This window comes from Mixophyes fleayi, chromosome 6, assembly GCF_038048845.1.
Source record: "Mixophyes fleayi isolate aMixFle1 chromosome 6, aMixFle1.hap1, whole genome shotgun sequence".
NCBI classification, from domain to species: domain Eukaryota; kingdom Metazoa; phylum Chordata; class Amphibia; order Anura; family Limnodynastidae; genus Mixophyes; species Mixophyes fleayi.
The window spans coordinates 104,981,561-104,994,590 of NC_134407.1; the positions used below are offsets into that span (position 1 = coordinate 104,981,561).

At 40.5% G+C, this 13,030-nt stretch overlaps 1 protein-coding gene across 2 annotated transcripts in view; it reads right to left on the reverse strand.

Annotated features, from left to right (window-relative positions):
* MAT1A (methionine adenosyltransferase 1A) overlaps window positions 1-13,030 on the reverse strand; it is a 49,543-nt gene that overhangs the window by 6,810 nt on the left and 29,703 nt on the right. For both annotated transcript variants that reach the window (XM_075217148.1, XM_075217149.1), the window contains exons 2-7: window positions 12,620-12,697; window positions 7,819-7,941; window positions 7,378-7,490; window positions 6,608-6,751; window positions 3,011-3,229; window positions 2,456-2,638 (exon numbers count right to left, since the gene is read on the reverse strand). In XM_075217148.1, coding sequence (XP_075073249.1) covers window positions 2,456-2,638; window positions 3,011-3,229; window positions 6,608-6,751; window positions 7,378-7,490; window positions 7,819-7,941; window positions 12,620-12,697 — 860 coding nt within the window. The remainder of the gene's footprint in view (window positions 1-2,455; window positions 2,639-3,010; window positions 3,230-6,607; window positions 6,752-7,377; window positions 7,491-7,818; window positions 7,942-12,619; window positions 12,698-13,030) is intronic.

Sequence of the window (13,030 nt, forward strand, 5' to 3'; positions counted from 1 at the left end):
ACCTGAGTTACCTGTATCGTGTCAGCCTCGGTTCTATCCATCTGCTGGCTCTCTGAGCTACCGCTGTTCCTGTGACTTCCCTGCAGCAGCTCCAAGTTACTTATGTGATATCAGCCGCTCTACTCCAGCATTAAGCCCACTGTTCCAGTGACTCCTTTACCATCACCTGAGTTACCTGTATCGTGTCAGCCTCGGTTCTATCCATCTGCTGGCTCTCTGAGCTACCGCTGTTCCTGTGACTTCCCTGCAGCCGCTCCAAGTTACTTATGTGATATCAGCCGCTCTACTCCAGCATTGAACCCACTGTTCCAGTGACTCCTTTGTCATCACCTGAGTTACCTGTATCGTGTCAGCCTCGGTTCTATCCATCTGCTGGCTCTCTGAGCTACCGCTGTTCCTGTGACTTCCCTGCAGCCGCCCAAGTTACTTATGTGATATCAGCCGCTCTACTCCAGCATTGAACCCGCTGTTCCAGTGACTCCTCTACCACTATCTGAGTTACCTGTATCGTGACAGTCTCAGTTCTCTCCAGTGCTGCCTCTCAGAGCTACCACTGTTCTGTGTTCTCCCTGCAATCACCTCCAGCTACCTATGAGGTAACTGTCGGTTCTCTCCCTGAATTGAACCCGCTACCCAGTGACTGTTTTCTTTCTATGCTGCCTTCTGTATTGTGCCACCTTCAGCCTCCTGTCTCCGTTTGGCTCCTCCTCAACTCTCTGCTGCATACACTCTCTCTCAGGACCGCGAGTTAAGCCCATACTCCCTTGCGGGGGTCCCTGGTGAATACCACCTACTCGTTAGACTCCGCGCCTGCGAGAGAGAGCCCAGTCACCCTGCAGAGTCCGGGGATCCATCGCTCTCTTAGGCCAACCGTGACACTTTTCCTACAGCATGCCACTTACAGGTAGCTATACACAGTAGTAGAGATGTTCACTAACCCCTGTGTTCTGGTTTTGGTTTTGGTTCTGGATCTGAATTAACTTTGTGTTTTGGTTTTGGCAAATCCGCCCTTGCGTGTTTTGGTTTTGGATCCTGTTTTTTTTCCCCCCTAAAATTCCTATTTTTCTTTTTTGCTAAAATCACATATTTTTGCTTTTTCCCCCCCCTATATTATTATTAACCTCAATAACACTAATTTCAAGTCATTTGCAGTCAATTTTGACCACCTCACATGTCACAATATTATTTTCATACACTTTCAAACAAAGACTGCAGATTTAGAAGACCAAGCCTGCCAGACCTATTTGTATTTCAGCAATGACAATTAGCAGTGGAGCAATGGAGCTCTCCTCTTTGTGTGTTACCTATATAACACAGTACAATGTGACTGCATATTTAGAAGACCAAGCCTACCAGACCTATTATTTCTATTTCAGCAATGACAATTAGTAATTGAGCAATGGAGCTCTTCTGAATGTCACTGGAGACTTTGAAGAACACTGCTACCCCTCCTCTTTCTTTTCTACCTATGATGCTGCCCAACTGCACTAGAAACTGCCAAGAACTGTGCTACCCCTTCTGTGTCCCTCTGTGAAATGACGCTGGATCGCTGTGGAGGGCGCTACTTATAGAATCCAAAGCTCGCAAAATCTGACATCCGATGACGTAACAATGACGTTTTGCCTCGTTTTCAATTCCGAGGGCGCGAAAGCACCTGGCTCGGTACTCAGATCTCATAAGTTCGGGTGTGTTTGGTTCTTGGGGAATTGAGCCTGAGCATCTCTACATAGTAGCAAGTCTCTTTGCAGCTCCTTACATCACGCATTGAGGGGGTTCGTGCTCCTTTCAGTAGCATTCGATGAGCTCTGCATTCCATATCTGTAGTGCATAGACTGCCATCCATTTGAACTATACCTGCATTTAGTGTATTCAGAACTCTTGGTATTTGTATCACCTTATCTGGTGCAAGACAGTTGCTTCAATCTGCATTGCCTAAGTTGTTCAGTGAATGTTACCATTTTATTTGCATTACTTCAAGGTGACATAGAAGTCGCTTCTACTTGCAACTGCATAAGTTGTTCCGTGAACCTTACCATACCCTGAGACTGCTCATGTTATTGCATTTCCTGTAATAAGGCTGTAATAAACTTTTGCTTATTTCTTAATGCTACCTCATATCTCTGCCTTTGAATCCTAGGACTAAGTAGAATATTGAGCTTTTTTTAAAAAAAATATATATATTTTATTAAACCTTTCAACAAATATTCAGAGATTGGGGAGGTAAAAATGGAAAAAGGGAGGGTTAAAGGGTAAATGAACAGTGCAGTGGTTGACACAAGAATATTATCAGTACACACAATACATAAAATATATTAGATACACTCGAAAATTGAGCTTTTTTAATAAAATTCTAAATATAATAAATCATATACAGTGATAGTAAATTTTACATGGATGAAAACTACAAACATTATAACATTTATTATTTATAATAGCAAAGGGAAGACAGACATACCTGAACCAGGACACGCCGACAGAGCTTGGCATGCACCAAAGATTTGGCCACCCAGCGAGCAGCATAGGCAGCAGATCGATCTACTTTTGTATAGTCCTTCCCTGAAAATGCTCCTCCACCATGGGCACCCCATCCTCCATATGTGTCTACTATAATCTTCCGGCCAGTGACACCAGCATCGCCCTGTAATATAGCACATACATTGCTGTTATAAAGAGCCAGGAAATTCAAGAATTGTATAAAAATAATCTACTATATATTCATATTATTAGGGCTAAAAGTATAGGCTTAGGATGCATAATACATTAATGAAAAGACTGAAATATGTCTAGTTTGCCAACAAAAGTCATAAAACTATTTGCAGAAGGATTCTCAAAGTATAAATAATTCTTCTCAAAGTCTATTTTGATTCTGGGTGAACACAATCATAGCTCAAGGTGGGAAGGATATGAGGTGGGGGAGGTTACAATTGGGGGCAAATATTAAAAGTTAACATAACCAAAAAACACCTAAGCATTGAGGTAAATTAGGGAATATTTCAAAACGCCATGTCACCTGGGGGCCACCGATAACGAAACGTCCACTGGGCTGTAAATGGTATATAGTCTTCTCATCTAGGTACTTGGCAGGAACAACAGCTGTTATAACTTTCGCCTTCAAAGCCTCTCTCATGTCATTTAAAGAGATGGTCTCATCATGTTGTACGGATATTACAATAGTATGAACCCGTACCGGGATTACAGCTCCATTCTCCTGGATATACTTGACTGTAACCTGGAAAGCAACTGATTAGTAAATAATGTTCCTTCATATAACTAATACATTGCACACTTAAGTCTGATAATGTTGACTGACATTATTATTTTTGCTCATTTTAACTAACCTATAATAGAGCTCAAATTACATTTTCCAAAGGGTGTACAAAAGTTTCCTCAGCCTATATTGCCAAATTAAATAAATTATACCGAATACACTACTAAATTGGGACAAATAATTTCAGACTACAGATTTTAAAACAAACATCAAGGGGTAAATGTATGAAGCTCCGGGTTCTTCAACACCCGCGAGTTTGGCGTCTTCAGCGCTTAAATTTAAAGCGGCGCTGCCTTGTAAAGGGAAACTTCCCTTTACAAGGCAGCGCCACTTTCAGTTTAAGCGATGAAGACGCCGAACTCGCGGGTGTTGTAGAACCCGGAGCTTCATACATTAACCCCCAAATGTCCAATAAACTCTCCTATTTTCTGTTGATCTCCTAAGTTTGTTTAAACTACATTGCCAAACTCTAGATTGGATAGGTGAATATATTTTCAGCTGTTAAATTAAGTACAATTCTAAAAGTTATTAAGAATGAATACTTTTTTTTCCCGTTTTATTATTTAAAGGTATCATATAACATGGACTACTGTTCTGTAGAAAGAAATAGATTCACATGGTTTCCAGTTTAGGTCTGAGGTTATAATGAGCAGCTGGAGGGTGTATGCTTACTGTTCAAGAAAGAAAATGCTCAAAGGGGTAACAGGTGTATTCAGCATACAGAGCAGTGATTATGGCAACTCTTGCTGTCACACACATCCCTCACTGCTGATGAACTGACATTAGCAGATGGTGGCAGTTCAGAACATAGTTCCAATAAGTCCACATATTTGACTTATTGAAATCTCCATTGCAATGATATAGACAAGAAAACAAATATTTATAATCTTTATTTCAATGAAATAGCAAAATACCCTAAATACATTGCCATAAAATATTTATTATTCCTAAATATAAAGCCTGTTGGTTATTACTTGTTTTAAGACAAATCACTGTCCAAGATTGAAATAAAATTGTTGCAGCATTTCATTAACAGCAATACTGATTCTTTAGCATGTTTACTAGATCCATGTGCAATTTTATGCACAATACAATATAGTGGTATAAGGAACCTGGTCTTAATGTTATAGCATATTACCAGTAGTAGACACTGAGACTCTGACTTGTTATTCCAGCATATCACACAGATGCTCGATCAGATGGAGATCTGGGGAATTTGGATGTTAAGTCAATACCTTGAACCCTTAGTCATGTTCCTCGAACCATTGCTTACCGTTTTTTTTTCAGTGAGGCAGGGCGAATTATCCTGCTGAAAGAGGCCACTGCCATCTGGGAATACTGTTGCCATGAAGGGGTGTACTTGATCTGTGACAATGTTTAGGTAGGTGGTACATATCAAAGTAACATCCATATGAATACCAGGACCCAAGATTTTAGGCAGAACATTGCCCAGAGCATCACAGTGCCTTTGTTGGTTTGCCTTCTTTCCATAGTGCATCCTGGTGCCATCTCTTCCCCAGGTAAATGACGCACATGCACTTGGCCGCGCTCATGATGTACAAGAATACGTGATTCATCAGTCCAAGCCATCATGGTCCAGTTCTGGCTCTCAGGTGCCAATTGTAGGTGCTTTCGACGATGTACAGAGGTCAGCATGGGCATTCTGCCCGGTCTGTGGCTACGTAGCCCCATACGCAGCAAGTTGTAATGCATTGTATGTTCTGACACCTTTCTATTATAGCCAGCATTAACTTTTTCATCAATTTGTTTTACAGTAGCTCTTATGTCAAATTGCACCAGAGGGGCTCGCCTTCCCGCCCCACAAGCATCAATGAGCCTAGGGCACCCATGACCCTGTCGCCGGTTCACCGGTTGTTCTTTCTTGGACCACTTTTGGTAGATACTAACCACTCCATGCTGGGAACACTTCACAAGACCTGCCATTTTGGAGATGCTCTGACCCAGTAATATAGCCATTACAATTTAGCCCTTGTCAAAGTTGTTCAGATCCATATGCTTGCCCATTTATCCTGCTTTTAACACATCAACTTCAAGAACTGACTGTTTTCCTGTGTCTAACTTCACTTGTCAGTGGTTTTAATGTTGTGGCCGATTGTTATATTTTAAATAATACTGTGAATGGACTATTGCATTCATAACAAGGACAAATACATAAACAATAAATTGGTTACTGTAGTATTACAAAAGTATTCAAATAGATAAGAAACCATTTAACCCTTCTACTGCTAGAGTTGTGTGCCGTATTGTTTGTCAGGTTGCCGACACATTTTATGTAGGTGGGAACAGAACAACCTGTAGAAACCAGATCATCTTTCAGGACATAAATGCTTCTGATAGTTTGGGAGCAATGACCTGTTCAATTGTGTGGATTTGTAAATTGGTGCAGGCAGTACCGGATTTTCATTTTTTCCACCCTAGACCACCTTTTAGTGTTCTATATTTCTAACTCCTACTGAATCATATTTATCTAAAACAAATACATGTAAATAAATCAAAACAGACGGAGCTTATAGTTAAATTCTTTATATACATTTTTTTAAAATGTTAATAGTTGGTTATTAATTTACAAAACAAAAAACTGCATGTCACTTCCCATGAGGAGGGGCATGGAGGCAAGCAGGAAGCGACAGGCTAAGTTGGATGTGGTAAGGAGCAGGTTTCTCCAAATGGTGCAAGATGACAGATATCAAACACACTTCTATATGACACACAATGCATACATCCTATTTGTTTATTTCTTACTCTGCATTTTCTGGACAGATGTAGCCTTCCTATAGTTCCACAGTTGGTTTACATGCTTTCCCCAAATAAAAGATTTTATGTAAGTGTATTTTTCTTCTTCTCCATATATCATCATCATCATCATCATCACCATTTATTTATATAGCGCCACTGATTCCGCAGCGCTGTACAGAGAACTCATTCACATCATCCCTGCCCCATTGGAGCTTACAGTCTAAATTACCTAACATACACACATAGACAGGGAGAGAGACTAGGGTCAATTTTGATAACAGCCAATTAACCTACTAGTATGTTTTTGGAGTGTGGGAGGAAACCGGAGCACCTGGAGGAAACCCACGCAAACACGGGGAGAACATACAAACTCCACACAGATGGTCGGGAATTGAACTCATGACCCCAGTGCTGTGAGGCAGAAGTGCTAACCACTTAGCCACCGTGCTGCCCACATATATATTCAAAGTCTACGGCAGTGCAGGTAAGCTTAAATAAGCGCTGGACATCACAACAAATGCAAATACAAAGAGTGAGTACAGCAATAGAATTTGTTATTTGTCTCAAATAATGCACAGATACCTGTGTTTTAGAATCTGGTCTGAGCCATGGCAGCTCCCCATTGCGTCTTAATTCTGCTAGTTTTGCATTAAGTTTGTGGGCAAGGACAATAGTCAATGGCATGCACTCCTTCGTCTCATCTGTAGCATAGCCAAACATTAAACCCTACAGCAGAAATGAAAAAGACAATATGCAAGCTTTTGGTCACAGTAGCCAATAAAAAGTTAGGTAAGTCTTGTATTTACAATGTTGATTTTATGCTTAATATGTCTGCATAAGACCACAAAGGGAAAGTTAAACTCCTTAACCTCTTCATGACTGGAGATAGTTTGCACATCAATGACAGGAACAACTTTTGCATTTTGTACTTTGTTTGCTTTGTCAAAAATAACTTTTAAATTTAGAAGTCCAAATGTGATAGTGTTTTATTTGGTAGCTTATCTATCTAAAGAATAGGGGTTATATTTGTAAAAATAGGTCTAACTTGTACATATAACCAAAAATGAAGTGGACATATCCTTGTAACTTGGTCAAATAGTTGTAACTTGCCAAAAAGCTGCAAAAGAAGTTTTAAATAGATACCACTGGGAGTAGCTGTCTTCAAATTTCTGATGTAGTGGAAAGGAAAGGGATGTGTAGTCCAGTCATATTATCTTTGCAAGCTTACTTGTAGGATAAGTCTTGTGGAACGGAGACATTGGCCTGGGCTTAGGGCAACAGAACTGTATGCCTGATCATTTAAATAACTGGTAAAAAATTAAAGTTATGTACAACAACATGAAAAATGCTACCTGATCTCCAGCTCCAATATCCTCCTCTTTACGATCTAAATGAACACCTTGTGCAATATCAGGAGATTGTTGCTCCAGAGCTACAAGCACATTGCATGTCTTGTAGTCAAAACCTGGCCCAAAGATATTAATATATTGTGATTAAAAGTACACAGTACATATAATACATGCAAAATGAGCAAAATCTTTATGTATATGATCAAATTCATGTCTGCTAAAAGAGAAGCATTTTGTGTCATAATTATTATTCTAGGAATTATAGTGTGAGCAGAGACCCTTTCTAAACAAACCCCAATTAGACAGCTGCCTGTGACTTTAGGTATGCAGAATCTATGTTATTATTTTAACACATATTTATATATGAATTAAATTACTGCTGATTGCTAGAAAAAAAAATACATTTGTTATTTATAAGCAATGTTGGAGCAGAATTCAACCCACCTTTTTCAGAATCATCATATCCAATGTACTTAATGGTGTCACGAACCACTTTCTGATAATCCACAACTGCTCGGGATGTGATTTCTCCACAAAGCAATACCATCCCAGTTTTGCATACAGTCTCTAGAAGACAAATACATGGCTTTAAAAATATTGTTTCCTCTATAGTAGGCAGTATCTTGATTCAATTTAACAATAAAATTCAGAAAAATATATCTAATGGCAGATTAAAATAAAGATGGCCATGCCAGGGATGTAGGAATCTGGGCCATAGGTGACATTTGCCCCTGGGTGCCGAACTTCAGTGGCACAATCTGTTGGGTAAGGGTCCATCCTCAAGCTTAGAGAGGAGCAGTTGCTTTAAAAAGCCACCAGTGTATCTATATTTGATGAGGCTCTGCCATCTGTCAGAAAGCCATGACTGAAGGAAGGGGCTGTCTTATGTATGCAGGCCAATAGGAAGAATGGCAATAAAGCAGCACTTCCACAGCTAACTAGGAGGATCACTCTCAGTTAAACATTAAAGTTTAAGCAAATTGTAAAGCACTGTGTAATATCCTGGCACTATATAAATAAATTTGAATAATAATGTTAATAATAACTGTTATGTGCGTATTGTCGCTAACCAATAACGATTCTCAAACCTTGTTGTTCTATAACAGGAGAGTGTAACATTAACCTTTGAGGGGTGTCCAATATATCCTGTACCTCATGTGCGACCTTCTCCGGTATATCTAAGAACACACCATCAGAAGTACAGTATATGACACATCCCATTTTACATAACAAGTCTCTCCCTAGCAAGTTAGTTGGAGCCGCTGCAGCCAAGAGAAACGAATGCTTAGTATGCAAAGGCCCGATAGTAACTTCAGCGGGTTTAGTTAGAGGATAATGTAACACTTTTCCCGTTACCCCCATAGCTGGAATAGTTTTACTGGTCACCTGTAGATTGAAAGGAGAGGTTATCACAGATCGGGCCGCCCCTGTATCTACAAGAAAAGTTTCTTTCCTACCAGCTATGTCAACTATCATTGTTGGTTCTTCACTCTGAGTCTCAGTTAACCTCACTGGCTGTAGACTACAGGTATGACCGGACCCCTAGCGCTGACTATTGATTTCCCGCGCAGCATTTGCTGCTGTAATAAGCGCGGGTAGATGTGAGTCTTCTAGTCTATGTGAATTCCTCCTTGGAGGATATCTATGTGACCCTTCATTAGGATTATACCTTCCCTTTGTACAATCTTTTCTCATATGTCCTTCTTCTTTGCAATTGTAACATCTCAACATTCTGCGTTTCCCGTTATGTGGGTTATATGCTGGTGGTCGTGTATGCATTTCCCCTAATGCCTGTATACTCACCGTCATCAACTTGTCACTCTTTTCTTCCCTTTTCCTAAAGATATTTTGCGCTGAGTTCGCCACGCTTCTCAACAGTTACTTCCGTTGTGCGCACGCTTTTAGCCACGCCTACTTCCGCTTTGCATTAGCTGCTCTGCCACGTGTTACCTTCCATTTGCCACAATTTTAAACAATCATTATGTTTATTCCCCACTTTCGTTGAGTTAATCAACCATACTTTATCTTTTACAGTATTTAGTACCTCTGCATTAAAACTCCCTATTGTTGGGAAAGGCCTATCACAACCTTTGGTCATCTTGACCCACGTGTCGCAATACGCAGTTGCGTATGCACCATATTTCTTACACATAAGAAATCTCGCTGAACCAATAGGACCTTCCTTAGGCAGTACCTCGGCCTTCTCTAGCGTTTGCTTAGCACCCATATTGAACAATAGAGTCCCAGAAATATCACAATATCCTGCCACAAAATAGGGTTCAGAAATAACACAATATTCAGCAACTAATTTTCAACACTACCGCTAGAGATATTTTACCGGCCTGTGGATGTATTTGCTACAAGCCGCGTCCACTCGCTTCCTCTTGTATTAAACAAGGACCCCTAATACAGAAATATCAATGCGGACTAAAGGGTTATCAGCTTCCTGATCACCCCTGACACTCCAACAAAATCTGTTGAGTTTATTACGTTTGGCAGCATCCGGTAAAGTCAATTACCAGCCTTACTAACGTAACTCCTCCCCGTTACCCCCAAGTCGCAATCACGGCTTTCCTTGCCATGCGGTGCAATCGCAGCGCTTAAAGCTAGTCTGTAAGCGATACGATTACCCTTGGGTGCACGTCGCAAAAACTTATTCAGTTTCCGCCCCCCGGTATACCTGCCTTGTATACCGTACACCAGTTGGGCACCTGCCTCGTCAAACAGCAACTGACACTCTATTTTACAATAGATAAAACCTTAGTGTATTTAAAGTCAACAAATCACACGACATACACCTTTTCTGCGCAGAAAATAAAAGAATACCCAACAATAGTAATAATGTCCCAGAGGTTATGCACATATAATAACTATCAAGACGATTGTTTAACCACGTGGAAAATCTACCGGAAGTTCGCGTACGCACAGCAGGAATAACACATACGCTAAGCAGTGCAATACAGTTAAAATGCACAATGACAGAAAAAAGAAACAGTTTTCTCTTTTGTCCCTAGGTTCTAGTTAGCGTGCCCTAGATAATGCAAAACGGACATTCGGTTTCACAACATAGAGTAAAATTCAGGTTTTGAACACAATGCGTTCTTACCCGTATATGACGCGTCTCCACCCTTTGTTGCGGAACCGAAATCCGTTGGTCTTGCGTATCATCGGCAACAAAACCTCCAAAGCTCTCGAGCCCCCAAATTGTTATGTGCGTATTGTCGCTAACCAATAACGATTGTCGAACCTCGATTTGTGTTTCCAACGCACAAAGATTTATTCGCAATAAGTAGAATAATATGCTCAAGCGAAGTAATAATAAATACAGCCATTACTTATCGCAGGCGCTCTGGATCCAGTGCAGTCATTCAATCCTGAAGTCTGGGGACAAGATGTCTGAACACTGGATGTGAAGCTGCTGCTTATATACACAATGAAATACAGTAATACAATGAAGATGGTATAGCTTGCATCTATTGGTCCAGGTCTCAGGAAGGTCCAAGGGGTTGTCAATCATTGGCTAGTTCATCCTAAGGAATCCAAAGGAGGGGGTCACCTCTCCAGGGGGTATGCTCGGCTCTTCCCACCAAGATTCCTTAGTCTTAAGTAGTTCATAATTCCCTATTATTCATAACTTGTGTATGCACTCTGCGATTCCCTCGCAGAGTGAACCAAACAGTAGGATATGTAACGAGGTTCATTGTGATACTACTCATGATGTGATTCCTTCAACCTGTTCCGTGTATTTCACTAATATGTATGTAACTCGGATATAACATAAATACTACTATATTTCGACATAACAGACTATGTGTTGCAACTACCATTAATGTGTACTATTTTATAAGTATGCGTGTTTGTGCGAATGTATGTTAAAAGACCAATTACTGTTGCTGCCACGTGTAGTGGATGCGTACGCCCTTTCACGCCGTAGCGTGCCCATGCACGTCGTAGCGTACCGTACGCATCTTTTCAGACAAAGACAACCAAGTTTGCTCGACTTTAATTGAAATGACTTTATCCAATTTGCTGACTTTGACATAACTGAGTTGCTCCTTCCCTTAGTGGAGCTGGGAAGTATACACTGAACAGTCTTTCTTGGGGTTCAAGAGCTGCTGTAATTCAGCACCTGCAAGAACCGTGGTTTAGCAAGCAGCCTATGGGGGTGTGAATGCACGGACCAATAGGAAGCTGTGCAGTCAGACCCCAATATGTTGCAGGGTCAGACATATTTAACTAGTTAACAATTTTAATAGAAATTTTTTAGCCTGGTAAAACTGCTCCAAACTTTAACTTTAACACCCACTTGTGTCTGTGGCCAAAATGAAAACACACCTTGTTACTTGAGGATAGCTCTAGGGCCAGCTTAATAATAATAAAAAAAAAGAAAAAAAGACTCAGTAATTGATATGTTTTAGCGACTGGGGCTGAAAATCTGGCTATCTAAGGCTTGCAATCTGTATATATGTGTGATCATTAGCTAGTTGCACTGCTTCAGTTACTTGTCATCTGGCAGCCAAATACCAGATCTGTACAAGTTGCTCCTTGTGTTGCCAATTGGGACACAGATTTAGCGACCAGACTGATTGACCAGATCTGCTTCTATGTGGGCAGATGAAATGTGTACATGTTGTAATGTGCTGAGCTGGAACACACTTTAAAATTGGAAGCATTCAGAGCAATTCCTAGCCTTTTGACCATTAGAAACTACCCCAACCCCACAGGAAACAGAAAAACAAATAGCACACTTCGCTGCTCTCCTAATATATTCTTCGACTGGCAGACACTACAAATTTCTGAGACAGCCACAGGAGCTAGTAAACAGAGAGAAATAAATTCCTACTTGGCTGGAGTCCAGTAGTAATAGAAAAAAGAGAAGTTCAAATGACTACATAATAACTACTTCATGTTCAGTTTAGTCACATACCATATGACTGCACAGCATTTCCTCTTCTTCATTCAGATCAGGGGGTGTGATATTTCACAATGGGAGTGCCTAGCACTTGTGAAGTGCTAGGCTCTCCCCGTATCTCCTCCCTTCCCCAAACACCATTCATTGCCATGAGCGCACCCATTCTCCACTGCTCTGACATGCAGACAATACCTTCCAAATTTCTCAACGCTGTCCCTATTGGAATGGCAGAACAGAGCCTTCATAAATCGACACTGTTTGTTACCAACTGACATAAAAAGTGTCCTTTTATCATAGTGCTAACACATAAAATACATTACTATTACTACTTACCACAAGCAACCTTGGCATCTGGATCCTGTTGTAGATGGGAATCAAGAACAGCATCACTTATCTGATCACAGATTTTGTCTACAATAACAACACAAAATATTGTAATGAGCACTCAAGAGGGCAAGAGCCAAAAAACATTATTTATTTTATCAGGCAAGTGTGTTATTTTAACTGCCTGCACCAATCAAGTAGCAAGATACCGTAGTCGAGTTTTGCCCTAAATCAAGATATATGCAATTTGCAACATTCTGGAGTTCATGTAAACTTGAACTTATGTTTTGTTTTTTTTGCACCAAAACTGTCATGTCCCACGGTATATATGTGTTTAATATGCTGTTAAGTTACTGTCATGTTATATTGTAAAGCCTTGCATCTTATTAATTGTGTCCCTCCTGATTCCCTGTTGCTAGG